At 47.8% G+C, this 27,190-nt stretch overlaps 1 protein-coding gene across 4 annotated transcripts in view; it reads right to left on the bottom strand.

Moving 5' to 3' along the window:
- Positions 1-27,190, bottom strand: part of LOC147122558 (putative E3 ubiquitin-protein ligase HERC3) — a 106,184-nt gene that overhangs the window by 34,899 nt on the left and 44,095 nt on the right. For all 4 annotated transcript variants that reach the window (XR_015080835.1, XM_086006726.1, XM_086006717.1 and 1 more), the window contains 5 exons: positions 26,580-26,710; positions 18,976-19,133; positions 12,074-12,150; positions 10,416-10,528; positions 857-916 (listed from right to left, as the gene is read on the bottom strand). Coding sequence is in view for 3 of the 4 variants with exons in the window: in XM_086006726.1 (XP_085862852.1) it covers positions 857-916; positions 10,416-10,528; positions 12,074-12,150; positions 18,976-19,133; positions 26,580-26,710 (539 nt within the window). In the remaining variant the exon portion in view is untranslated. The remainder of the gene's footprint in view (positions 1-856; positions 917-10,415; positions 10,529-12,073; positions 12,151-18,975; positions 19,134-26,579; positions 26,711-27,190) is intronic.

Raw genomic sequence — 27,190 nt, forward strand, 5'->3', positions numbered from 1 at the left:
TCCCTTTAGCCTTAAGAAATATATCTAACTCCTTCTTGAATATATTTAAAGAATTGGCCTCTACTGCCTTCTGTGGTAGAGAATTCCACAGGTTCACCACTCTCTGGGTGAAGAAATTCCTCCTCATTTCTGTCCTAAATGGCTTACCCCTTATCCTTAGACTGTGACCCCTGGTTCTGGACTCCCTGGCCATCGGGAACATCCTTCCTGCATCTAGTCTGTCTAGTCCTGTTAGAATTTTATAAGTTTCAATGAGATGCCCTCTCATTCTTCTAAACTCCAGCGATTATAAGCCCAATCGACCCAATCTCTCCTCATACGTCATTCCTGCCATCCCAGGTATCAGCCTGGTGAATCTTCGCTGCACTCCCTCCATGGCAAGAACATAATTCCTCAGATATGGTGACCAAAACTGCACACAATACTCAAGGTGCGGTCTCACCAAGGCCCTGTACAACTGCAGCAAGACATCCTTGTTCCTGTACGCGAACCCTCTCGCTACGAAGGCCAACATACCATTTGCCTTCTTAACCGCCTGCTGCACCTGCATGCTTACCTTCAGCTGGACGGGTCAGGTGACCAATGACGGGAGTGTAAGGGTGTGGGGGGGGTGGAGGTCATGTGATGAAAACTCCAGGAATACATCCAACCAGAGTTGGCGACCCTGGCCCGCTGTTCCCGACAGATGTTCACCAATTCACTAAACCCGGGAAAGGAAAAGGAGCCGCCCAGGTCCAGTTTAACAAAAGTGGTTCCTTTTCACAACCGTAAAAATTATTTAACAATTTTAGCTCACAGGGTTGAGTTCCCCTTATGCAAAATAAAAATCACATGATAAATAAATTACCGCACTTACTGGTGGTCAAGAAAACTGCCATTCAAACACGCAGGTGAAGAAAATATCACGTTTAATTCACTGTAAAAAAGATGGGGGGGGGGGAAACAGGTTAATGGATAAACTATCCAAATCGTGCTTGAAATAACTCTTCTCACAAATAAATCTTGCCGCTCCTCTCTGATGAATGACATTCCGCGGCCAATTGAGCTAACAACCCACCCCGACCCCAGACCTGGAGATAATGGGGGGAGATTTTTCAACTGCCGCCCCTCCTTCCACCCCCCCCCCCACTTTTTAAAGGCTGCCCCTGAAACGCCCAAGGCTCGCCTGACGTGGTTTTCAGGTGGGCTTTGTAAAGGGGCGCCCGGCTCTCCCGCCTGAACCAGCCGGGGAGGCCACTTGCAAACACAAATCGGGGTCCTATGCCGGCTGCGCGCAGCCCCCCCCCGCCCCCCCCCCCCCCCCACCATTCGCAATTTCCAGCCGGTAATGGACGGGGCCTGCGCTGCGTAGGCTCCGCCCATTCAGACCCGGCGGTGAGCGCCTAACCAGCGGCTCTTAAGGGGCCGCACCAAAAAATAAATAAATAGGCCCGGAACTTTTTTTTTTTTGAGGGGCCAAAATGCTCCTCCTGGCTACTGACTGCTGGTAAGGCAGAGCCAGATATGGAGCCCCCCGGTAAAACTGCCCATAACACTGAAAGGCTTCTTACAACTACCGGATCAGGTAAGTCCAGTATACTGTGAAATGATTTGCTTTATTATCAGTGCTGTGTGTAGACATTCTACAGGCCTATTTCTTCATGCATTTTACTACACTTTGCGTTTTAATGGATCAGGGGAGGGGTGGGGGAGGAGTTGAGCGGGGGCGGGCAGGGCGGGGCGGGGGGGGAGAGGGGTTGGTTGGGGGGAGTTGTGCGGAGGGGCCTATAATGTTCTTGGCCCACAAGAATTCTTATGCTGACTCTGGCCACGGCCTTCCCGCAGTAAGTCCCTCATCAGAGCTGCACTCAGACCAGGGAAAAGATGGGGAATTCGGAGGGAACAGCAACGCTAAAAGGCAGCTCGAAAGCGTCTGAGGCCTCGCATCAATAAATACATTAAAAAATATATATACAAAGAACAGGAATTGCAGGGGGAACGAGGGAAGTTAGGACAGAACAAAGTCCAGGGTGCAAGGGGAAAAAAACCAAAAATGAAAATAAAAAGTAAATGTAGACAATTCTTGAGTTGCATTCCACACAGGAGCTGCAGGCAAATCTTTAAAATGATACAGGGATTTGATGGAGTCGATACAGGGAAACTATGTCCTCTGGTGAGGGAATCTAGAACAAGAGGACACAATCTTAAAATTAGAGCTGGGACATTCAGGTGTGAAATCTGGAAGCACTTCTTCACACAAAGGGTAGTGGAAATTTGGAACTCTCTCCCCGCCAAGAGGCTGTGGATGCTGGGTCAACTGAAATACTCAAGACTGAGACTGATAGATTTGTATTAGGTAAGGGTACCAAGATATATGGACCATATGGATATATATGGGGGAGGAGGAAGGTAGGAAAGGCAATGGTGGTTGTAACATTTGCATATCAAATTATCATTGGCCCGCAGGCATCTGTAAGGAATACCTATTATATTCACATGTGATCACATGCTGAGATGTCATTGGCCTGCAGGCATCTGTAAGGACTGCTATTGTTTGGAAGACCCAGGGGGTCCTGACTCCATCTTGTCCACACGGTGCTGTATTGATTGAGAAAGCTTACAGACCTGATGCTTCATTAAAAGAGTTTAAACTGTAATACTCCGTTGTCCTGCAATTTATTAGTTTTGTACAAAGTGTGCAAAACAAGACAGTGGTAGGGGATTCGATAGTTAGGGGAGCAGACAGGCGTTTCTGCGGCCGCAGATGTGATTCCAGGATGGTATGTTGCCTCCCTGGTGCCAGGGTTCAGGATGTCACCGAGCGGCTGTAGAATATTCTGAGGGGGGGAGGGTGAACAGCCAGGGGTCATGGTCCATATTGGTACCAACGACATAGGTAGAAAGAGGGATTAGATCCTGCAGGCAGATTTCAGCAAGCTGGGAAAGAGATTAAAAAGCAGGACCTCAAAAGGTAGTAATCTCTGGATTACTCCCGGTGCCACACATGAGTGAGTATAGAAATAGGAGGATAGCACAGATGAATGCGTGGCTGGAGAGATGGTGCAGGAGGGAGGGCTTCAGATTCCTGGGGCATTGGGGGAGGTTCTGGGGGAGGTGGGACCTGTACAGGCCGGATGAGTTGCACCTCAACAGAGTTGCACCATATCCTCGCAGGGAGGTTTGCTAATGCTGTTGGGGAGGGTTTAAACTAAGTTGGCAGGGGGGTGGGCACCAGGATGTAACATTAGAAAGGAGAAACACAGGACACAAGGGATTGGGAGGGATGGATAGCACTAAAGAAAATAGTAAGGTATTAGGTGGGGTCAGACTAAGGGAGAGCACAGGATGGTCTAAGATGGGTTTACAGTGTATGTATGTGAACGCACAAAGCACAGTAAACAAGGTTGGTGAGCTGCAGGCACAAATGTCCACATGGCAATATGATGTCATGGTAATAACGGAGACCTGGCTTAAAAAAGGGCAGGATTGGGTATTAAATGCTCCTGGATTTAAGGTGTTCAGGAAAGATAGGGAAGGAAAGATAGGAGGTGGTGTGGCAGTATTGGTTAAGGAGAATGTTACAGTGCTGAAGAGGGAGGATGTCCTGGAGGGGTCAAGGACAGAATCTATATGGCTAGAGTTAAAAATAATAGAGGTGCCATTACACTACTAGGTGTATTCTATAGACCACCAAATAGTGGGAAAGGTATGGAGGAGCAAATTTGCAGCGAAATTACAGAGAGATGCAAGAACTATAGAGTAATGGGGGACTTCAACTGTTCTAATATAGCCTGGGATAGTAATAATGTAAAGGGCAGAGAGGGGGAAGAATTTTTGAAGTGTGTTCAGGAGAACTTTTTTGATCAGTATGTTTCTGGCCCAACGAGAAAGGAGGCATTGCTGGATCTGGTTCTGGGGAATGAGGAGGGTCAAGTGGAGCAAGTGTCAATAGGTGAACATTTAGGGAACAGTGATCATAGGGTTTAGATTAGCTATGGAAAAGGACAGGGAGCGATCTAGAGTAAAAATACTTAATTGGAGGAAGGCCAATTTCAGTGGGATGAGAACGTATCTGGCCCGGGTAAATTGGAATCAAAGATTGGCAGGCAAAACTGTAATGGAACAATGGGCTGCCTTTAAAGAGGAAATAGTTCAGGTATAGTCGAGGTACATTCCCACTAGGGGGAAAGGCAGGGCAACTAAAGTCAGGGCTTCCTGGATGACAAAAGAGATAGAGAGTAAGATGAAGCAGAAAAAGAGTGCGTATGACAGATGTCAGGTCGAGAATACATCTGAGAATCAGGCTAAATATAGAAAGTTCAGAGGAGAAGTGAAAAAGAAAATACACTAAGAGGGGCAAAGAGAGGGTATGAGAATAGAATGGCAGCTAACATAAAAGGTATTCCAAAAGTCTTCTATTGGCATATAAATAGTAAACGGGTAGCAAGAGGAGGGGTGGGGCCGATTAGGGACCAAAAAGGAGACCTACGCATGGAGGCAGAGGGTATGGCTGAGGTACTAAACGAGTACTTTGCATCTGTCTTCACCAAGGAAGAGGATGCTGCCATAGACATAGTGAAGGAGGAGTAGAGGAGATGCCAGATGAGATAAAAATTGATAAAGAGGAGGTACTAGAAAGGCTGTCTGTACTTAAAGTAGATAAGTCACCAGGACCGGACGGGATGCATCCTAGGATGCTGAGGGAAGTGAAGGGAGAAATCGCAGAGGTACTGGCCATAATCTTCCAATTCTCCTTAGAAACTGGGGTGGTGCCAGAGGACTGGAGAACTGCAAATGTTGCACCATTGTTCAAAAAAGGGTGTAAAGATAAACCCAGTAACTACAGGCCAGTCAGTTTGACCTCGGTAGTGGGGAAACTTTTAGAAACAATAACCAGGGACAAAATTAACAGTCACTTGGGACAAGTGTGGATTAATTAAGGAAAGCCAGCACGGATTTGTTAAAGGCAAATCGTGTTTAACCAACTTGATCGAGTTTTCTGATGAGGTAACAGAGAGGGTTGATGAGGGTAATGCGGTTGACGTGGTGTACATGGATTTCCAAAAGGCATTCGACAAAGTGTCACATAATAGGCTTGTCAGCAAAGTTGAAGCCCATGGAATAAAAGGGACAGTGGCAGCATGGATACTAAATTGGCTAAGTGACAGGAAACAGAGAGCAGTGGTAAACGGTTGTTTTTCGAACTGGAGGAAAGTATATAGTGGTGCTCCCTAGGGGTTGGTCCTAGGACCACTGCTTTTCTTGATATATTAATGACTTGGACATAGGTGTACAGGGCACAATTTCAAAATTTGCAGATGGCATAAAACTTGAAAGTATAGTGAACAGTGAGGAGGAGAGTGATAGACTTCAAAAGGACACAGACAGGCTGGTGGAATGAACCAACGCGTGGCAGATGAAATTTAACACTGCAAAGTGCGAAGTGATACATTTTGGTAGAAAGAATGAAGAGAGGAAACATAAACTAAAGGGTACAATCCTAAAGCGGGTGCATGAACAGAGAGACCTAGAGGTATATGTGCACATATCGTTCAAGGTGGCAGGGCAGGTTGAGAAAGTAGTTAAGAAAGCTTACGGGATTCTGGGCTTCATGACTAGAGGTATAGAGTACAAAAGCGTGGAAATTATGATGAACCTGTATAAAACACTGGTTTGGTCTCAACTGGAGTATTGCGTCCAATTCTGGGCACCGCACTTTAGGAAGGATGTGAGGGCCTTAGAGAGGGTGCAGAAAATCATTTACGAGAATGATTCCAGGGATGAGGGACTTCAGTTACGATGATAGACTGGAGAAGCTGGGGTTGTTTTCCTTAGAGCAGAGAAAATTGAGAGGAGATTTGATAGAGGTGTTCAAAATCATAAGAGGTCTGGACAGAATAGATAGAGAGAAGCTGTTCCCATTGGCAGAAGGTTCAAGAACCAGAGGACACAGATTTAAGGTGATTGGCAGAAGAACCAAAGGCGACATGAGGAAAAACTTTTTTACGCAGCGAGTGGTTAGGATCTGGAATGCACTGCCTGAAAGGGTGGTGGGGGCAGATTCAATCACAGCTTTCAAAAGGGAGTTGGATAAGGACCTGAAGGAACAAGATTTGCAGGGCTACGGGGAAAGGTCGGGGGGAGTGGGACTAGCTGAAGTGCTCTTGCAGAGAGCCGGCACGGGCTCGATGGGCCGAATGGCCTTCTTCCGTGCTGTAACCATTCTATGATTCTATAAAAGTGAGTAAATGGAGTCGAGGTATAGATTAGCCATGGTCTAATTGAAAGGCAGAACAGGCTCGAGGGGCTGAATGGCCTACTCCTGCTCCTATAATTAAGAGTTATGTATCTCTCCCAGAGGAAAACAACAGCAAACAGACAGCTGCATATGGTGAGATAACAGTTCATAATGACCCTGTAAAAATACTCAAAAGATGCAGATTATATAATTTATCGCCATCTCATTTTAAATAGCAAAAGAGCACATTAAAGTGTCAATTCATCTCTGTATAACAGTCTTATATCCATGTCAAAGTTAGCATTTGTAGCACTGTGCCAGAACCTATAAAAACACAGGGTGGGTGATATAGTGGCCTTGGAAAAGGTCCAAAAGGAGAGCTACAAGAATGATTGCTCGCTTAAAAAACCTCAGCAACTCAGGTGGGCTCAAGCACCTTAGTCTATTTACTTTAGAGCAACGTAGACTTAGAGGTGACCTGATAGAGGTCTATAAAGTAATTAAAGGGCTGGATAGTGTGCCAACTGATAGATAATTCCAGTTTAACAGATTGGGGAGGACCAAGGGACACGCGTTTAAACTGTGTAATACTAAGACCAGAGTGGCATACTAGGCAGCTCTTCTTTCCCCAGAGGAGTAGCGAGCCTGTGGAATCCACTGCCGGCTGCTGTGGTGGGTGCCGACTGGCTCCTGACTGGGGCAGAGATCACATCATATCGAAGGTAAGTGTCTTTATAGACAACACTTGGCCCATGTGATCTGGACTGGTCTCCATCGCCTGCCTGAGGGGGTCGGAGAGGAATTTTTTGAGTGTATTTTTCCCTCGTAGGCCCTGGGGTTTTTTCCTCTTTTTTTTTTTTGCATCTCCCAGGTGAATTACATGGCTGCAGGGCTGAGTGTGAGCTGGGGGAGGGGGAGGGAAGAAGTGTCTAGCCATGATGGTTCAGCCATCTTGGTGTAGGGCAGGCTCGATGGACTTACATAGAAACATAGAAGATAGGAGCAGGAGTAGGCCATTCGGCCCCTTGAGCCTGCTCCGCCATTTAATGCGATCATGGCTGATCATCCAAATTCAGTACCCCGTCCCTGCTTTCTCCCCATATCCCTTGATCCCTTTAGCCTTAAGAAATATATCCAACTCCTTCTTGAATATATTTAATGAATTGGCCTCTACTGCCTTCTGTGGTAGAGAATTCCACAGGTTCACCACTCTCTAGGTGAAGAAATTCCTCCTCATCTCTGTCCTAAATGGCTTACCCCTTATCCTTAGACTGTGACCCCCTGGTTCTGGACTCCCCGACCATCAGGAACATCCTTCCTGCATCCAGTCTGTCCAGTCCTGTCAGAATTTTATAAGTTTCAATGAGATCCCCTCTCATTCTTCTAAACTCCAGCGAGTATAAGCCCAATCGACCCAATCTCTCCTCATACGTCATTCCTGCCATCCCAGGTATCAGTCTGGTGAATCTTCGCTGAACTCCCTCCATGGCAAGAACATCCTTCCTCAGATACGGCGACCAAAACTGCACACAATACTCAAGATGTTGTCTCACCAAGGCCCTGTACAACTGCAGCAAGACATCCTTGTTCCTGTACTCAAACCCTCTCGCTACGAAGGCCAACATACCATTTGCCTTCTTAACCGCCTGCTGCACCTGCATGCTTACCTTCAGTGACTGGTGCACAAGGACACCCAGGTCTCATTGCACTTCCCCTTCTCCCAATCTATTGCCATTCAGATAATAATCTGCCTTCCTGTTTTGACACCAAAGTGGATAACCTCGCATTTATTCACGTTATATTGCACCTGCCATGCTTCTGCCCAATCACCCAACCTGTCCAAATCATCCTGGAGTTTCTCGGCATCCTCCTCACAGCACACACGCCCACCCAGCTTTGCGTCGTCTGCAAACTTGGGGATATTACATCTAGTTCCCTCGTCCAGATCATTAATATATATTGTGAATAGCTGGGGTCCTAGGACCGATCCCTGCAGTACCCCACTAGTCACTGCCTGCCACTCGGAAAAAGACCCGTTTATTCCAACTCTTTGCTTTCTGTCTGCCAACCAGTTCTCTATCCAAGTCAATACCTTGCCCCCAATCCCATGTGCCTTAACTTTACACGCTAATCTCTTATGCGGGACCCTATCGAAAGCCTTTTGACTTGCTGGTCTTTTCCTGCCCGTCATTTTCATAAGTTTGTTAAGTGCCGGGGAATGGCATCAGCCAACTAAAGTAGCTGGGAGGAAGCTGACTGGTTTCCCTGCAGTTAATTACAGTGCGGTACTATGGCCCTATCTCCAGGCATCTCTATTTACAGCCAGTACTAAACACGCTTTGCACTAGCGCAGTTAGCATGTGTGGCGGGATTCTGCGGGAGGGTTGCCAATTCTGGTTGGACCATATACCGGGAGGTTTCATCACGACCTCCCACCTCTCACCGGTGGTGGCCTGAGACATCAATTCCTCACAGACAATAGGTCAATAATGGCGGCTATAATACCCACAGTCCTCGGTGCTCCAGAAACCGCTCTATCTGCCGCGTGGTTCTACCGGAATCCTGCTCAGAGTTAAAATCCGTCCCAGTGTTAACTGGGCGGAGTAGGCAGCAGTTTTATCCTTTGGTTTTACGCCCATTAGGAACAAACAGCACAGGGAAGAGAGTTTCACTCCATAGAAAAAAGAGAAGGCTGAGGGGTGACCTGCTGGAGGTCTTTTGAGATTATGAAGGGATTTGATGAGGTCGACGTAGAGAAGATGTTTTCACATGTGGTGGAGACCAAAACTAGGGACCCTAAGTATAAGATAGTCACCAATAAATCCAATCGGGAATTCAGGAGAAACTTCTTTACCCAGAGAGTGGTGAGAATGTGGAACTCGCTACCACAGGGAGTGGTTGAGGCGAATAGTAGAGATGCTCTTAAGGGGAAACTAGATAAGTACATGAGGGAGAAAGGAATAGGGTTAGATGATAGGGTGGGATGAAGTAAGGTAGGAGGAGGCTCGTGTGGAGCATAACATAGAAACATAGAAGATAGGAGCAGGAGTAGGCCATTCGGCCCCTTGAGCCTGCTCCGCCATTTGATGAAATCGTGGCTGATCATCCAAATTCAGTGCCCTGTCCCTGCTTTCTCCCCATATCCCTTGATCCCTTTAGCCTTAAGAAATATATCCAACTTCTTCTTGAATATAATTAATGAATTGGTCTCAACTGCCTTCTGTGGTAGAGAATTCCACAGGTTCACCACTCTCTGGGTGAAGAAATTCCTCCTCATCTCTGTCCTAAATGGCTTACCCCTTATCCTTAGACTGTGACCCCTGGTTCTGGACTCCCCGGCCATCGGGAACATCCTTCCTGCATCTAGTCTGTCTAGTCCTGTTAGAATTTTATAAGTTTCAATGAGATCCCCTTTCATTCTTCTAAACTCTAGCGAGTATAAGCCCAATCGACCCAATCTCTCCTCATACGTCATTCCTGCCATCCCAGGTATCAGGATAAACCTGGGCATGGAGTAGTTGTGCCGAATGGCCTGTTTCTGCGTTTACATTCGATGTAATTCTATGTAATCATCTAGGCTGGATTCAAATCCCAGGCCCAGAAGTGAATGACAGTGTGCCAATCCACCGTGTCGCCCAGTGCCTCATAACCAAGCACCTGGCCACAACCAGCCCGGCAGCAGGTGTATTGGATTGTGCAGCAGAGCAAAAGAACAAGCTAAAAGGAATGTGCAAGAGTCTAGCTCTAAATTCTTACATATACAATTAAATCGATGAGTGGAAAAAAATTGAAATTATCTGCAAATTGTAAATGAAATTTAAAAGCAGAGCAAAGTTTTTTTTTAAATTGAAAGCAAGTTTCTTCAATAAATCAGAGGCTGAATTTTGGACCGAAGATTTCTAAGGAGCAGTTTTGCCAAGCTTAAAATTTAGGCCCTGCCTCCTGGGAGGTGTCCCCATGGCAACGGGAGTGTGGCACTGAGCGGTGCCTGGGCCCAGGATGAGCGACTAACACTCGGTCAGGGATTGGTGCTGAAACAGGGAGAAAACGCCAGGCCAACTGGCATGACTTAGGAATGCTTCACCTGCAGGGGGCACTCGGTATTGTAGAATGTGACCCTGCTTAATGAGCTGAAACAAAAAAATCAATGACAATTAAAACATTTGTCAGCAGTAATCAGAGCTGGGTCAAAACTTACTTAAGTACATCCTTCCCTGAAAGGCTTAGCATCCACCTATTAATGCTGTTATTAATTATCCTGACGCGCCTTAAAGGATCCAAACAGCGGAAGTCATCGGGGACTTGTGAGTTCTGGAAAGATAAATAAAGCACATGAAGTTGAGGAGAAAGGAGAAAAAAAAGACTTGCATTTATATAGCGCCTTTCACAACCTCAGGACATCCCAAAGCGCTTTACAGCCAATGAAGTACTTTTTGAAGCGTAGTCACTGTTGTGATGTAGGAAACGTGGCAGCCAATTTGCGCACAGCAAGCTCCCACAACCAGCAATGTGATCATCTGCTTTTGTGATGTTGATTGAGTGATAAATATGGCCCAGGACACCGGGGAGAACTGCCCTGCTCTTCTTCGAAATAGTGCCATGGGATTTATTTACGTTCGCCTTAAGAGTGCAGACGGAGCCGCGGTTTAACGTCTCATCTGAAAGACGGCACCTTCGACAGTGCAGCGCTCCCTCAGCACTGCACTGGGAGCGTCAGCCTAGATTTTTGTGCTCAAGTCCCTGGAGTGGGACTTGAACCCACAACCTTCTGACTCACTACTACCCACTGAGGCACGGCTGACACAAATGCCTTGTGTTACATTCACAATGTAACAAAAATCTCCTGCTGCTTAACTCTGACGGTATATTGGGTGCCCAGAGGGGAGATTAAGTTAAAACAAAAGAATTTTGAGTTTTGGCAGAGATAGTTCTCAGCTTCAGAGCTTTACCAATCCCATAAACCGATTATTGGCATGTATTACACACACACACACACACACACACACACACACACACAATGGTGATTACATCAGTGAAGTCAATGCCAAACCTCAGCATTAAGATTAAAGTCGTAAAATGAGCTGTACGCATTTCTTAATGGGGAAAGGTTCATCATGAGGGCAGAGTTTTGTTTTCAAATTAAAACTTAATCAAATCCCTTGCCCACACAACCCTGCATCATAGAAAACAAAGAACTTGCATTTATATAGCGCCTTGTTACAATGTGAAGAGAACCCAAAACACTTCACAGCTAATGAAGTACTGTTTAAGTGTAGTAACTCTTGCTATGTGAGCGAACAGAGCAGCCAATTTGTGCACAGCAAGGTCCCACAAACAGCAATGAGATAAATGACCGGATAATCTGTTCTAGTGTTTGCTGGTCACCAGTAATGGCAGATCACTGGACTAGTAATCCCGAGGGCTGGACTAATAATCCCGAGAACGTGGGTTCAAATCCCCACCAAGGCAGTTTGAGAAGTTGGCTTCATTTTTAATATAAAGCTGGTGTCAGTAAAAAGTGACCTTGAAGCTGTTGGATTGTCGAGAAAACCCAACTGGTTCACTCATGTCCATTTGGGACGGAAACCTTCTGTCCTTACCTGGTCTGATCCATACGTGACTCCAGTCCCACTCTTAACAAGGTTGACTCTTAACTGCGCCCTGACGTGGCTCAGCAAGCCACTTAGTCAAGGACAACTAGGAACGGGCCTTGCCAGTGATGCCCACATCCCAAGAATGAATTTTTAAAAAATCATATCCCACGGCTCCTCATCATATCCCCTCTGCCTTTATATCTTGGCATGTCAACACTTCTGAAGCATTTGTCGTGTACTCCTTTACTGGGTTTGGTCTCACCTCGTACTGAAAGAATAGGGCGAAGCTCTGATCCCCTCCACAGCAAAGGTGTTTCAGCACACAGTACTTGGACTGGTCTGTCAACAGAACAAAGCAAGTCTCAATACAGAGTGCGGCTTGTGGTTTTTGAAACACTGTTAGAATTACAAACATAAACAATTCGCTGGCCACTTGTAGAAATGATCCTTTCCCCATTTGGCCTTGGGTGTACTAGAAGGCAGAAACGCATCAGGAGATGGAGCTGCTAAAGGCTGAGATGGCACTGCTTTGGAACACAGTCCAGAGTTTTTGTTTCTAATCTGTACTGAATGGAGGAGGTTAATCGGGTGGCGGGGGGGGGTGGGGGGGGGGGGGGGGGGGGAGTTGGTTCTTGTGCAGAAGATGTGGTGGCTGGGATCACGGCAGCATCAGCCTGTTGAGGGGTTGGCAGCTCCAGGCCAGATCGCAGGCTGCACCATGGTCCAGATCCTCTTTGCTGGTGATTGGGGTTACTTTAGAGGCACAGGGCTGGATTTTCATTGGGCCGTGGAGGCGGGACTACAACTTTCGGGGTTGTAGTCCCGCCTCCATCGAGTTGTAGCCAGCCCACGCGATTTTGACTTGATTCACCTTGTTGAGCCCGCCCAGCGGGCTCAGCAGGCCAATTAAGGGCCACCCGGCAACAGGTGATGTCACAGATTGACATTTCATCTGTCAAGAGCTTTTGACAGATGAAATATCAGCGTTTGACAGCTGTTTGAAGCTGTCAAACACTGACAATCTGTACTCCAGGTTAATTCCTTCCTCTCAGGATGATTTAGAGAGCTCTCCAGAACAGAAAGTTGAATGCTGCAATTTTTGACAGATAGCGGCCATTCTGCTTTCTGTGCCGGTGAGATGAGAGACTCCTGAGATCTGAAGGAAGGAAGGCTGTAAAGGTAAAGGTATGTAAAACTTCTTTAAACACTTTACACACACCAAGCACACTTACCTTTGCACTTATGCACCCATCACTCACCTGAACACCGGACATCTCGACCCCTCCAAGCCCTTCATCCCGACAGTCCGCCTCCTCTAACTTGGCGTGGTTTGGAGCCGTCGGGAATCCTACACTTCAACGTTAAAAATAGGGATTAAGCTAAAAACTGCCTGTTAACAGGCAGTTAATTGGCACTAATCCCCTTCCCGCCTCGGGGAGGCGGGTCCCAGTGCGGGCGGGTATCCGCCTCATTTGAAACTGGCATGGAGGCGGGATGGGTTCATGCCCCCCAATTTCGGGATTTCAACCCCCCACACGCCTCCAATCCCGCCTCCACGGCCCAATGAAAATCCTGCCCATAGAGTCAGAGTTATACAGCACAGAAAGAGGCCCTTCGGCCCATCGTGTCCGCGCCGGCCATCAACCCATTCTAATTCCATTTTCCAGCACTTGGTCCGTAGCCTTGTATGCTATGGCGTTTCAAGTGCTAATCTAAATGCTTCTTGAATGTTGTGAGGGTTCCTGCCTCTACCACCCTTTCAGGCAGTGAGTTCCAGATTCCAACCACCCTCTGGGTGGAAAAGTTTTTCCTCAAATCCCCTCTAAACCTCCTGCCCCTTACCTTGAAACTATGTCCCCTGGTTATTGACCCCTCTACTAAGGGGAAAAGTTCCTTTCTATCTACCCTATCTATGCCCCTCATAATTTTGTACACCTCAATCAGGTCCCCCCTCAGCCTTCTCTGCTCCAAGGAAAACAACCCCAGCCTGTCCAGTCTCTCTTCATTGCTGAAACACTCCAGCCCACTTTGAACACTTTGAAAATCATCTCCCTGCTTTGTATTAGGCCTGTCTGCAAACGTAGCATTATGGGGGCTGAATGTGGCCCCAAAGCAAATAGGCTTTCATTTGTACATACAAACACCTGCAAAGAAACCACTCTAAGAGCTACACACAAATTACTATCGTAACACAGTCACTGCAGCCAATCTTCGCACAGCCAGATACTATAAGCAGGAGATGATTGCCCAGTTATTCTGCTTTGACGGTGTTGGTTAAGGGAGGAGCATTGACCAGGATACTTGGCCAGCTCCCTGCTTCTTCCAACAGTGCAGTGGCATCTTTGACGCCCAGCTGAGTAGGCAGTTCGAGCCTCACTTTAGCGTCTCTTTCAAAGATGGCACCTCAGCACTGCACTGAAGGGTCAGCTTTGGTCAGGTGCCTTAGTCCAGAACCCACAACCTTCTGACTCAGGAGATGGGAGCACTACCACTGCCCCAAAGCCGACAACACCTCTGGGTGTTATACAGCCAACAGCGATCACAACCATTTATACCAACTGTATCTCAAAGGAGTACACGTGCCAACGACAGTGAATGAGAATAAAATACATGAATACCTGCACTGTGGTGACTTTATGTTAAATCCCTTTTCGTTCAGTGTGTACCCGAGACACCATGAGCCCTACTTTATTCTACTTTGCAGTGGTCACTGGCACAAACTACTGGCCTGTAAGAAACAATTGCATTGAGTCCCACTCCTTTGTGTAGTCCTCGGGGTAGATTTTCAACTTGCCTCCCGGGCAGTAAGCTGACGTTACGGATCAGCTGCCCGATTTTCATTTCTATCTTGCCTGATTGGCGGGATGTGACCAATGACGTTCCTCAGGGATCTGTACTTGGGCCTCATCTTCTCACCATACGTATTAGTGACTCGGATGCAGGGATAGAGAGTTGCATACCCAAGTGTGCAGGTGACACGAGGTTAGGAGGCACAGTGAGTTACGTGGGTGGAAGCAGGAAGTTACAATGGAGCATAGACAGACAAAGTGAGCAGGCAAAACTATGGCAGATGGAGCTCAATGTGGGGAAATGTGAGGTCATCCACTTTGTATCTGAGAAAGACAAATCGGCATAGTTTCTTAATGGTGAGAAACTAGAAGCATAGGGATTTGGGTGTCCATGTACACAAATCACTAAAAGCAACTGCACCGGTTCAAAAAGGCTAATGGAGTGTTGGCCTTTATCTCTATTTCTTCTTCTTCTTCTTAGGCAGTCCCTCGGAACCGAGGATGACTTGCTTCCACATTAAAAATGAGTTCGCAGGTGACTGATGAGTCCAATGCGGGACCTACAGTCTCGGTCACAGGTGGGGCAGACAGTGGTTGAAGGGGCGGGTGGGTGGGGTGCTTGGGTTGACGTGCGCTCCTTGCGCTGCCTGCGCTTGGCTTCCGCTTGCTCCCAGCGAAGAGACTCGAGGTGTTCGGCGCCTTCCCGGATGCTTCTCCTCCACTTTGTGCGGTCTTGGGCCAGGGATTCCCAGGTGTCGGTGGGGATGTTACACTTTTTCAAGGAGGCTTTGAGGGTGTCCTTGAAGCGTTTCCTCTGCCCACCTGGGCCTCTCTTGCCATGCCAGAGCTCTGAGTAGAGCGCTTGTTTTGGGAGTCTCGTATCAGGAATGCGGACGATGTGACCCGTCCATCAGAGCTGATTGAGCGTGGTCAAAGCTTCGATGCTGGGGATGTTGGCCTGAGCAAGAACACGGACGTTGGTGCGCCTATCCTGCCAATGGATTTGCAGGATCTTGCGGAGGCAGCGTTGGTGGTACCTCTCCAGTGCTTTGAGGTGCCTGCTGTACATGGTCCATGTCTCTGAGGCATACAGCAGGGCGGGTATCACTGCTGCTCTGTAGACCATGAGCTTAGTGCCGGGTTTGAGGTCCTGGTCTTCAAACACGCCCTTCCTCAGGCGACCGAAGGCTGCACTGGCACACTGAAGGCGGTGTTGGACTTCGTCGTCGATGTCTGCTCTTGTTGACAGTAGGCTCCCGAGGTATGGAAAGTGGTCCACGTTGTCCAAGGCCTTGTCTCAAATAATTCAAAAGTGAGGAACTGATGCTTTGATTGTACAGAGCCTTGGTCAGACCTGATCTGGAGGACTACATTCAGTTTTGGGCACTGAACCTCAGGAAGGATGTACTGACCTTGGTGGGGACACAGCAGAGATTCAGAGGTATGGTAGCAAATAGGGGCACTACAATTGTCTCAATGTCCCTGGACTAGGGAGAAGCCCAGGCAGGATTCCATCTCCTGGTGGCTATCCGGTGATCTCGCTGGAAGTGTGTAGGTCTGGATATATCAGGTGAGAACAGGATTGGTATCAACAATCATGCACCCATGGTCGAACTGTCTAGTATTTACTGTTAAAACTCATGCAAAAAGCACTGTGAGGTGCCTGCATAGATCAGCAAGGACTCAGGAGAAAAATTAAATAAGATTTTGCATAAACCCTGTACGATCAGAGGGAGATGTTCCAAGGTGTGCTACTGGCAGAGAAATCAAAGCAGCGTTCCATTCTTTGTTAATCTGCCACCTGTTAATATTAATAATTCCTGTTCACAAATTATTTTTAAAGGCAAACTTTATAGTAGCCCAAGAGTTCTGTCACAAAAATAAAATTGACACGCATCCATCCTCTGAAGGACTTCTACTTCCAACAGTCGCTTCACTAGGTGAGGGGTTCCTATCTCCAACGGTCTTTTCACTCGGTGAGTGACTCCTATCTCCAACAATCTCTTCACTCGGTGAGTGACTCCTATCTCCAATGATCTCTTCACTCGGTGAGGGACTCCTATCTCCAAAGGTCCCTTCACTCGGTGTGTGACTCCTATCTCCAACGATCTCTTCACTAGGTGAAGGGCTCCTATCTCCAATGATCTCTTCACTCGGTGTGTGACTCCTATCTCCAACGATCTCTTCACTCGGTGTGTGACTCCTATCTCCAATGGTTTCTTCACTCGGTGAGTGACTCCTATCTCCAACGATCTCTTCACTCGGTGAGTGACTCCTATCTCCAACGATCTCTTCACTAGGTGAAGGGCTCCTATCTCCAATGATCTCTTCACTCGGTGTGTGACTCCTATCTCCAACGATCTCTTCACTCGGTGTGTGACTCCTATCTCCAATGGTTTCTTCACTCGGTGTGTGACTCCTATCTCCAACGATCTCTTCACTCGGTGTGTGACTCCTATCTCCAAAGGTCCCTTCACTCGGTGTGTGACTCCTATCTCCAACGATCTCTTCACTAGGTGAAGGGCTCCTATCTCCAATGATCTCTTCACTCGGTGTGTGACTCCTATCTCCAATGGTTTCTTCACTCGGTGTGTGACTCCTATCTCCAATGATCTCTTCACTAGGTGAAGGGCTCCTATTTCCAACGATCTCTTCACTAGGTGAAGGGCTCCTATCTCCAATGATCTCTTCACTCGGTGAGTGACTCCTATCTCCAACGATCTCTTCACTAGGTGAAGGGCTCCTATCTCCAATGATCTCTTCACTCGGTGTGTGACTCCTATCTCCAACGATCTCTTCACTAGGTGAAGGGCTCCTATCTCCAATGATCTCTTCACTCGGTGAGTGACTCCTATCTCCAACGATCTCTTCACTAGGTGAAGGGCTCCTATCTCCAATGATCTCTTCACTAGGTGAAGGGCTCCTATCTCCAACGATCTCTTCACTAGGTGAAGGGCTCCTATCTCCAATGATCTCTTCACTCGGTGAGTGACTCCTATCTCCAATGGTTTCTTCACTCGGTGAGTGACTCCTATCTCCAACAATCTCTTCACTCGGTGAGTGACTCCTATCTCCAACAGTCTCTTCACTCGGTGAGTGACTCCTATCTCCAATGGTTTCTTCACTCAGTGAGGGACTCCTATCTCCAATGGTTTCTTCACTCAGTGAGGGACTCCTATCTCCAACGGTCAATTCACTCGGTGAGTGACTCCTATCTCCACGGTCTCTTCACTCGGTGAGTGACTCCTATCTCCACGGTCTCTTCACTCGGTGAGTGACTCCTATCTCCAACAGTCTCTTCACTCGGTGAGTGACTCCTATCTCCAATGGTCTCTTCACTCGGTGAGTGACTCCTATCTCCACGGTCTCTTCACTCGGTGAGTGACTCCTATCTCCAGGTTTCTGCACTTGGTGAGTGACTCTTATCTCCAATCGTCTCTTCACTTAGTGAGAGAGTCTCTTTATTTGGTGAGTGACTCTTATTTTCAACAGTTTCTTCCCTTGGTGAAGGATTCCTATCTCTAAAGGTCTCTTCCCTTCCTTATGGCCATTTCTCCCTGGGCAGAGAGCAAGTGGTAGCTTCAAGTGAGGGAACTGTACTGGAAGGTACCATAGCAAACATCTCTGCTGGTACAACTCTGCTTTTGGTAAACAAAACCAAATGTTGGTGTATCAAAAAATATTTTTTTAAAAGACCAAGTTTAAAATATGGTCCTGGTGACATCACTTATATTAGTAATTTTGTTTTTGCTTCCTTTCCTCTCCCACCATTTTCTCCCCTTTGTTTTGACAGGTTCCAACTCCTGCTGGTGCAGTTATACAGCGGGGCCCTCCTTTCCAAATCTGACCCTAGTCAAGGACAATTCAAGCAGGGGGCGCATGGTGGCCAAGCCCAACCTTGTTTTCATCCCGACAACCGTAAGTGCGCACATGCAGCAGGGGCCCCTGCACAGCGATTAGAAGCGGGATTAATACCCCCCTACCCCAACCCCCACCCCCCATCCCACTCCCGAGTCCAGGGTCACCTGGCAGCACTAACAGCTCCCTAGCCGAGGTCAGCTCATTCATCAAGGTCAAGGGGCTGAATTCGGTACATTCCTGGCCTGTACGCCTCAGTCCATCGCTGGCTCAACAAAATGCGTCAATCATCGAGGACTGCAATTGGTACGATTTTATAAAATCAGAGTGAAAGCTGAAATATTAGTTGAAGTGATGACGCACGCAAGAAGAAAGGCCTCCTGCTAAAACTAGGCCGAGATAAACTGAAGCGCCTTGCTCTTCGGGCACGGGGTGCATCACACTCAAACCGAACACAATTATCGAGGCAAGGGGCTGCGTTGGTCCATCCAGGCCAGCCTTGCCGGTTTAAACTCACCATTAGGACGTAGCTTGTGCGCGTGAGTTACCCAGTTTCCAGCCACTTTAAATGGAGCCTGAGCGTTAGCTGTATGTCCGGATCCCAGCTGGCCCCTGTTGCCACGTCCAAATGCATAGATTAGTCCAGAAGAAGGGACAAAGGCAAGTGTGTGCTGCCTGAAATAAGGAAGGACACGTTAATGCAGAAGCGCCTTTCAAAATTAATATGCCGCGTTTCACATGACATCCGAGCTAATTAAGTCAAGGCATTCATTTGTGCAACTTGTTCTGAAGCATTCCAATCTATCCTTAAAGATGTAGATCTCCTGGTCGAATTTATGCAAGGTCCTCCCATTGCCTCGTTGGCCCGTGTTTTTCTTAGACGCGAAAAGGTGGGGAGAATTCTGTACGATAGCAAAATACTGCAGATGCTGGAAATCCGAAATAACAACAGAAAATGCTGGAAAAACTCAGCAGGCCAGGCAACATCCGTGGAGAGAAATTAGAGTCAACGTTTCGGGTCAAAACCCTTTATCAAGACTAAAGAGGATTCTGTGCCTGTTGCAGTAAAATGGCCTTACGTCATTGGTGTGCCTCAGGCACCAGTAGCTGCTTTAGAGCATTAACAGACGACAGCAAGGAGTTATACTGTAGGCTGCACTTGGCTCTTGTATCAGGTTAAAGGACAGTAGCTCACGTGTGTACTGATACACATGCACGGTGTTCTGCTAACCAGAAGCCCAGTGCTGAGAACATTTTGCAACAACAAGAATGACTTGCATTTATACAGCACCTTTGAAAGCGGCTAATAAGTGGCTAATAAAAACGAAAATTGACACAGAGACAAAGAAGGAGACATTTTTTTAAAATTCGTTTTTATGGGATGTGGGCGTCGCTAATTGCCCATCCATAATTGCCCTTGAGAAGGTGGTGGTGAGCTGCCTTCATGAACCGCTGCAGTCCATGTGGTGAAGGTACTCCCACAATGCTGTTAGGGAGGGAGTTCCAGGGTTTTGACCCAGCGACGATGAAGGATCGGACGATATACTTCCAAGTCAGGATGGTGTGTGACATGGAGGGGAACTTGGAGGTGGTGGTGTTCCCATGCGCCTGCTGCCCTTGTCCTTCTAGGTGGTGGAGGTCGCGGGTTTGGGAGGTGATGCTGAAGAAGCCTTGGCGAGTTGCTGCAGTGCATCTTGTAGATGGTACACACTGCAGCCACGGTACGCCAGTGGTGGAGGGAGTGAATGTTTAAGGTGGTGGGGGGGTGCCAATCAAGCGGGCTGCTTTGTCCTGGATGGTGTCGAGCTTCTTGAGTGTCGTTGGAGCTGCACTCATCCAGCAAGTGGAGAGTATTCCATCACACTCCTGACTTGTGCCTTGTAGATGGTGGAAAGGCTTTGGGGAGTCAGGAGGTGAGACACTCGCCGCAGAATAGCTAGTCTCTGACCTGCTCGTGTTGCCACAGTATTTATGTGGCTGGTCCATGGTGACATTAGGGCAGATGGCCAAAAGCTTAGTCAAAGAGGTAGGTTTTAAGGAGGGTCTTAAAGGACAATAGAGAGGTGGAGCAGCAGAGAGGTTTGGGGAGGGAATTCCAGAGCTTAGGGCCTAGGCAGCTGAAGGCACGGCCGCCAATGGTGGAGTGAAGGAAGTGGGGGATGCACAAGAGGTCAGAGTTGGAGGAGCTACAGAGTTCTTGGGTGGGTGGGTGAGGTGGGGGGCGGAGGGGTGCTGTTGTAGGGCTAGCTTTAACATTAGAAATCAGCTATCCACCCTTCTGATACACACCCACCACCCCCTCTTACGCAACACACTGGTGAAGAGTTACCGTTGGAGATAAAGATATTATTTCCACACAACATCACAAGTGGTGTTATGAAGTAATTCCAGTAGCGTCCCTCAGGCCACAGAACGACAACTTGCATTTATACAGTGCCGTATCTGGCCCTGCCAATGGATTCAATCCGGCCCACCAAGGCCTGGCTTCGAGGCCGAACGTCCTGACCCCCTAGCCTGACCCCGCCCCACGTAACGTCAGGGGGCGGGGTCATTGTCTCCGGGGCAGCAGGAGGGGTCTCGCAATGAGCCTTAGAGATGGGAGACGAAGATACGGAGACCGGCGGCTGAGGTGGACAGAAGGCAGCCGGGAGTTGCGGATTGGGCCACCGCCGCCCCCCCCCGGGGGAGGGCCATTTATCGATGGCAGCCACGGGCCCTAAAGCAGGGAGGGTGCTTGTTAAGTGGCCCACCAGCCCAAATAATTGCCCACCCCTCATACAGTGCCTTTAACCCAGTTAAAAAGGCGCTTCACTGGAGCGTTATCGGACAAAATTTGACACTGAGTCACATAAAAGAGATATTAGGACAAGTGAGCAAAAGCTGGGGCAAAGAGGTAGGTCAAAGACTTATTGAAATTAACGGAATGCTTTATAAACGGAGCACCTCACGGCCACCGGTGCAAGGTGACGTCTCTCCTATAGTGACTCCGATTAACTTTCACTTACGCCTCATGTACTCGTGAGTTATCCATGAGTCTCGGCTTGTTAAGTGACAAAATCCTGAGCAGGACAGTCCCTCCCTTTTTCGACTGACAGAGGTAGCCTCGATCTGCCAGTTTTCGGGCTTGCGAAAATAGAAAATAGTACAAACGGACCTGTGCACTAAATTACCAGCGGGTGTGGGGGGAGTGTGGCTTCGCTCGCTGTAAGTGCCCAAAAAAGGGAGCTGGAGGACATCTCAAGTTGTAGATGGTGGGCGGCTAACGGGGTCCCGGTCACCAGGGTCTCCTGGAGCTTGAAGCCTATGAGGTCAGGGGCCAGGGGTCATAGAAACATAGAAGATAGGAGCAGGAGTAGGCCATTCGGCCCCTCGAGCCTGCTCCGCCATTCAATGTGATCATGGCTGATCATCCAAATTCAGTACCCTGTCCCTGCTTTCTCCCCATCCCCCTTGATCCCTTTAACCTTAAGAAATATATCCAACTCCTTCTTGAATATATTTAATGAATTGGCCTCTACTGCCTTCTGTGGTAGAGAATTCCACAGGTTCACCACTCTCTGAGTGAAGAAATTCCTCCTCATTTCTGTCCTAAATGGCCTACCCCTTATCCTTAGACTGTGACCCCTGGTCAGAAAGGAATTCTCCCAAGTTTTGGCATAAAACTCTCCCAGGAGATTGTGGAAAGGGCGGGGAAAAAGGATGGGTTTAATGGTGCACGTAGGATGGGACAGGCTTAATGAAGCAGCTGGCTTTTCCCTTCCTTTATTGGACGTAACTGAGAAAATACACCGGATAACTTTTTTCCATTATTCGAATATTATTACATTGCATCCGCCCATATATGAGCGGATGTTATATAGGAAGGAGCATAGGAACAGGAGTAGGCCATTCAGCCCTTCAAGCCTGTTCTGCCATTCTATTAGATCATGGCTGATCTGCACCTCCACTCCATTCACCCGCCTTTGCTGCATATTCCTCGATACCCTTACCCAACAAAAATCTAACAATCTCAGTCTTGAAAATTTCAACCGACCCCCAGCATCCGCAGCCTTTTAGGGGCGCGAGTTCCAGTCCCACCACCCTTTGTGTGAAGAAGTGCTTCCTGATTTCACCCCTGAACGGCCGAGCTTTAATTTTAAAGATTCTGTCCTCTTGTTCTGAATTTTCTCGGCAGAGGAAACAGCTTCTCCGTATCTACCCTATCACATCCTTGTGACATTTGAAACATGTCGATCAGATCACCCCTCAACCTTGTAAACTCACAGTAATACAAGCCAGGTTTACGCAACCTGTCGTCGTAATTTAACCCTCGGAGCCCCATTACTGTACATCGCCTGTCACTTCGGGCGGGAAAAATCAGAGGAGTGTAAAAATGAACGGAGGATGTCCCGGTCGGATGCCAGAAACCTGCATCCAGTGTCACCTCCTGGCTGACCACTGAAGTGATATACTGGACGTAAACTGCACTTCCTCATGTTCAAGTCGCTTCATGCATGTCAGTTGTGGCTCAGTGGGTAGCACCCTTGCCTCTGAGTCAGAAGGTTGCGGGTTCAAGTCCCACTCCAGAGACTTGACCAGAGACTAGCCTGACACTCAAATGCAGTACTGAGGGAGTGCTGCACTGTCGGAGGTACCGACGAGACATTAAAACCGAGGCCCCATCTGCTCTCTCAGGTAGACATAAAAGATCCCATGGCATTATCCCGAAGAAGAGCAGGGAGTTATCCCTGGTGTCCTGGCAAATACTTATCCCTCAATCAACATCACTAAAACAGATTATCACATTGCTGTTTGTGGGACCTTTCTGTGTGCGAATTGGCTGCCGCGTTTCCTACATTACAACAGTGACTGTACTTCATTGGCTGTAAAGTGCTTTGGGACGTCAAGTGGTCGTGAAAGTCACTATATAAACGCAATATGCGAAATAAATTCTTTCATGGCCTTGCCCCTCTCCCTCCCTATCACTATAACCTTCTCCAACCCTACAATCTGCATTCTTCCAACGCCAGCCTCTTGTGCATCCCCCCCCCAGTCCCTTCACCCCACCATTGGCGACTGCGCCTTCAGCTCTAAGCTCTGGAATACCTCTCCACCTCCCTCTTTTCCTTTAAAACCTACCCGTTTGACCCAGCTTTTGATCACCCCATCGAATATCTCCTGGCTGGGGCCAATTTTTGTCTGATTACTTTTGTGAAGCGCCTTGGGACTTTTTCTACATTAAAGGCACTATGCAAATGTAAGTTGGGCATCATTGGCAAAGCTGGCATTTATTGCCCATCCCTAGCTGCCTTGAGCTGGTGATGGGGGTGGTTTGACACAACTCTCTGGCTTGCTAGGCCACTTCAGAAAAAAAGTCAACCACAACATTCAACAAGATCGACAATAGAGTAAAATGAAACAGAACAAGAAAACAAACCGGAAACAGGCAAGGGGGAAAGGGAAAGGGCGGGGGAGTGGGACTAATCGGATAGATCTTTCAAAGAGCCGGCACAGGAATGATGGGCCGAATGGGCTTCTTCTGTGCTGTATGATTCCATGATAGAATTCACCAAAAGAGAGCAATGGTAACAAATCTAGAAAATTAAAACTCTCGCAGTTGCCCTGTGATTGAGAGTAATTGTCGAGTTGTCTCCAGGCCCGACAAAAACTTCCATTTGTAGAACTCCTGACGGGCAACACACCCCAGGACAGGAAGCAGAACTGTTTGGATATTGGCTTTATCTTGTGCCAATACTCCCAACATGTGGAGCATTACACAGCGCATCTCTTACTGTTGCAAAGTTTTCCTCTGTGTGTTTTTTTTTATATAAGCGAGTATCGTTGCACTGCAGAACATTTAAAACACATTAAACACACAGCAGAATGTCCTCCTGCAATATCACCTCAGTGGGACAATGGCATGTAACATTGGAGCATAGAAGGCCAAGAGGAGATTTGATAGAGGCGTTTAAAATCATGAAGGGATTAGGTAGAGTAAGTAAAGAGAAACTTTCCAATGGCTGAAGGGTCGATAACCAGCGGGCACAGATTTCAGCTGATTGGCAAAAGAACCAGAGGCAACATGTATTTTTAAACGCAACAAGTGGGTTTGGAAGGCACTGCCTGATAGGGTGGTGGATACAGATTCAATAGTAGCCTTCAAAAGGGGATAAATACTTCAAGAAGAAAAAAAAATCACAGGGATGTGGCGAAAGAGCGGAGAAGTGGGACTAATTGGACTGCTCTTCGAAAGAGCTGGCACGGACTCGATGGGCTGAATGGCCTCCTTCTGTGCTGTACTCTTCTATGATAATATTACTAAGAGGACAGAAATGGCATCTTTAATTTTCATCGCTGTGTTTGGCTTTCCTTCCCGTCAGTGCATGAAAGCTGTTGGCCGAGGAACAGGATTTCTGTTTAAATTGTAACTTATTCCCGTAGATCTTTAACTTAAGCTGCTCTTGCACTCGGTCCTAATTAGGGTTGCCAACCCTCTTGGATTGCCCTGGAGTCTCCAGGAATTGAAGATTAATCTCCTGGACACTGTTGTGCGAGCAACACCCGGGAGAAAAATCATTGAGGCAAAAATGTTGTTTATTAGTAATAAAAATATTGGAGGTGGGAGGTCATGTGATGAACCCTCCGGGAATATGTCCAAACAGAGTCAGGGACCCTAATCCTAATTCCCACTGGTGTGATTCAGACCAGGAACTCAGCTAAGGTGGGAGGGGAAAACAAAACCAAACCAGTGTCGTCCCACTCCAGTGGCCCCAAGCACCTGCAGCGCCACCATGGGGAGTGGAGGAGTACCAAAATTAACCTTTAAAATGAATCAGTCACTTAATGATCCCTTCAGGGAGAGGAGAGATTTTGCACTGAGCACCACATGTGAAGTTGAGCGAAAAAGTTCTGCCTTTGCTATCACAAGTACAGCAGCTGGGACGGAAAATGCGCAACAGCTCGGTCAGAGGCTGGGGGAGAAAGACAACTTAATGTACCGCACAAAAGAAAGACTTGTATTTGCATAGCGTCTTTCATGGACGTCCTAAAGCGCTTTACAGCCAATGGAGTACTTTTTGAAGAGTAGTCACTGTTGTAATGTAGAAAACGCGACACCAATTTGCGCACAGCAAGCTCCCCCAAACAGCAATGTGATAATGATCAGATAATCTGTTTTTTTTGTTATGTTGATTGAGGGATTTAAGCAATATCGGTTGAGGGATAAATACTGACCAGGACACTGTGGATAACTCCCCTGCTCTTCTTCGGAATAGTAGCATCCGATCTTTTACGTCCACCCGAGAGAGGGCAGACGGGCCTTGGTTTAACGTCTCACCCAAAAGACAGCACCTCTGAAAGTGCCGCACTTCCTCACTACTGCACTGGGAGTGTCAGCCTAGGTTGTGTGCTGAAGTCTCTGGAGTGGGACTTGAAATATCCTCCAGGGGTGTGACCGAGTTGCTTTTAATTCAGGTTTTGATGGGGAGGGTGCAAAGCAAAGGTTCATCTGCAAAGCAGACTCAATAACAGGCTAGATTTGCTCTCCATTCCTAGTCAATGGGCAGGAAATCCAACTCGATACATGACTGTTGCCATGAGGACACACAGGGGTAACTGATAGGGAGCCACACCCAGCACCTCACAAATCCGCAACCTCTACCACCTAGAAGGACAAGGGCAGCAGGTGCATGGGAACACCACCACCTCCAAGTTCCCCTCCAAGTCCCACACCATCCTGACTTAGAAATATATCGCCGTTCCTTCATTGTCGCTGGGTCAAAATCCTGGAACTCCCTCCCGAACAGCACCATGGGAGTACCTTCACCACACGGACTGCAGCGGCTCAAAGAAGGCGGCTCACCACAGCCTTCTCAAGGGCAATTAGGAATGGGCAATAAATGCTGGCCTTGCCAGCGATGCCCACATCCCAGGAACGAAAAAAAAGAGACATGAGACAGAGAGGTAGGGGAACAGTCAGGGTGCGCAGTCAGCACAAAGACGGAAATTCATGTTTTTTTTTGCAACACAGCTAGCCTGGATAGCAGACACGAGCGCAAATGGCCTTTCCAGTAAGGATAAGTAAACTATTAAAACTCACACCAGTGCGTCGGCCCGAGCTGGTTTTCCACCACGCTCACTCACCTGCCACAGCTTATCTGGGAGACTTCACTTCCCATCAACTCTTGGACTCTGCGAGGATTGACCTCGTTGTTGATGAAGTTATGGCCCAGCTGCCCACAAAGACCAGCTCCGAAGGTAAAAACGCCTCCATTCTAGGTAAAGGTTACACAAAGTGCGGTAGAAATCAACAATTTCTAAAATGAGCGTTATGGTACAGATTTATATATAGATACATAAGCACACAAAACGCACACAGGTTATTCATACACATACAGACTTACATTACAATATTGTTAATTGGAATATTTAAAAGCTGCTCTCCTGTGACTTTGCAGTAGAAATTGATGTTCGTTGCGCCTGTTTTCGGGTACACCAATTTAGCGGCGGGACGGCCTGTGCAGGCGTTGGGCCCACGGCTAAATTCGTGGGGCCGTTTTTTTTAAAGACGTCCCGAGTGGGCGCCTAAAACAGGCGCTAGGCCCCCTTTAAATATGTAAATTAGGGGCTCGCAAATGTGAACGGGCCTGTCGGCGACGAGCAGGGCAGGTGTCGGGGGGGGCCGACCTCGTTCAGGATTCCTCAGCAGCCCCGGGCAGCCGCCAACGCCAGGTAGGTGGCATTCTTTTTTTTAT

Source organism: Somniosus microcephalus, chromosome 2, assembly GCF_052327205.1.
Source record: "Somniosus microcephalus isolate GS21.2 chromosome 2, FLI_Smic_1.0, whole genome shotgun sequence".
Taxonomy (NCBI): Eukaryota; Metazoa; Chordata; class Chondrichthyes; order Squaliformes; family Somniosidae; genus Somniosus; species Somniosus microcephalus.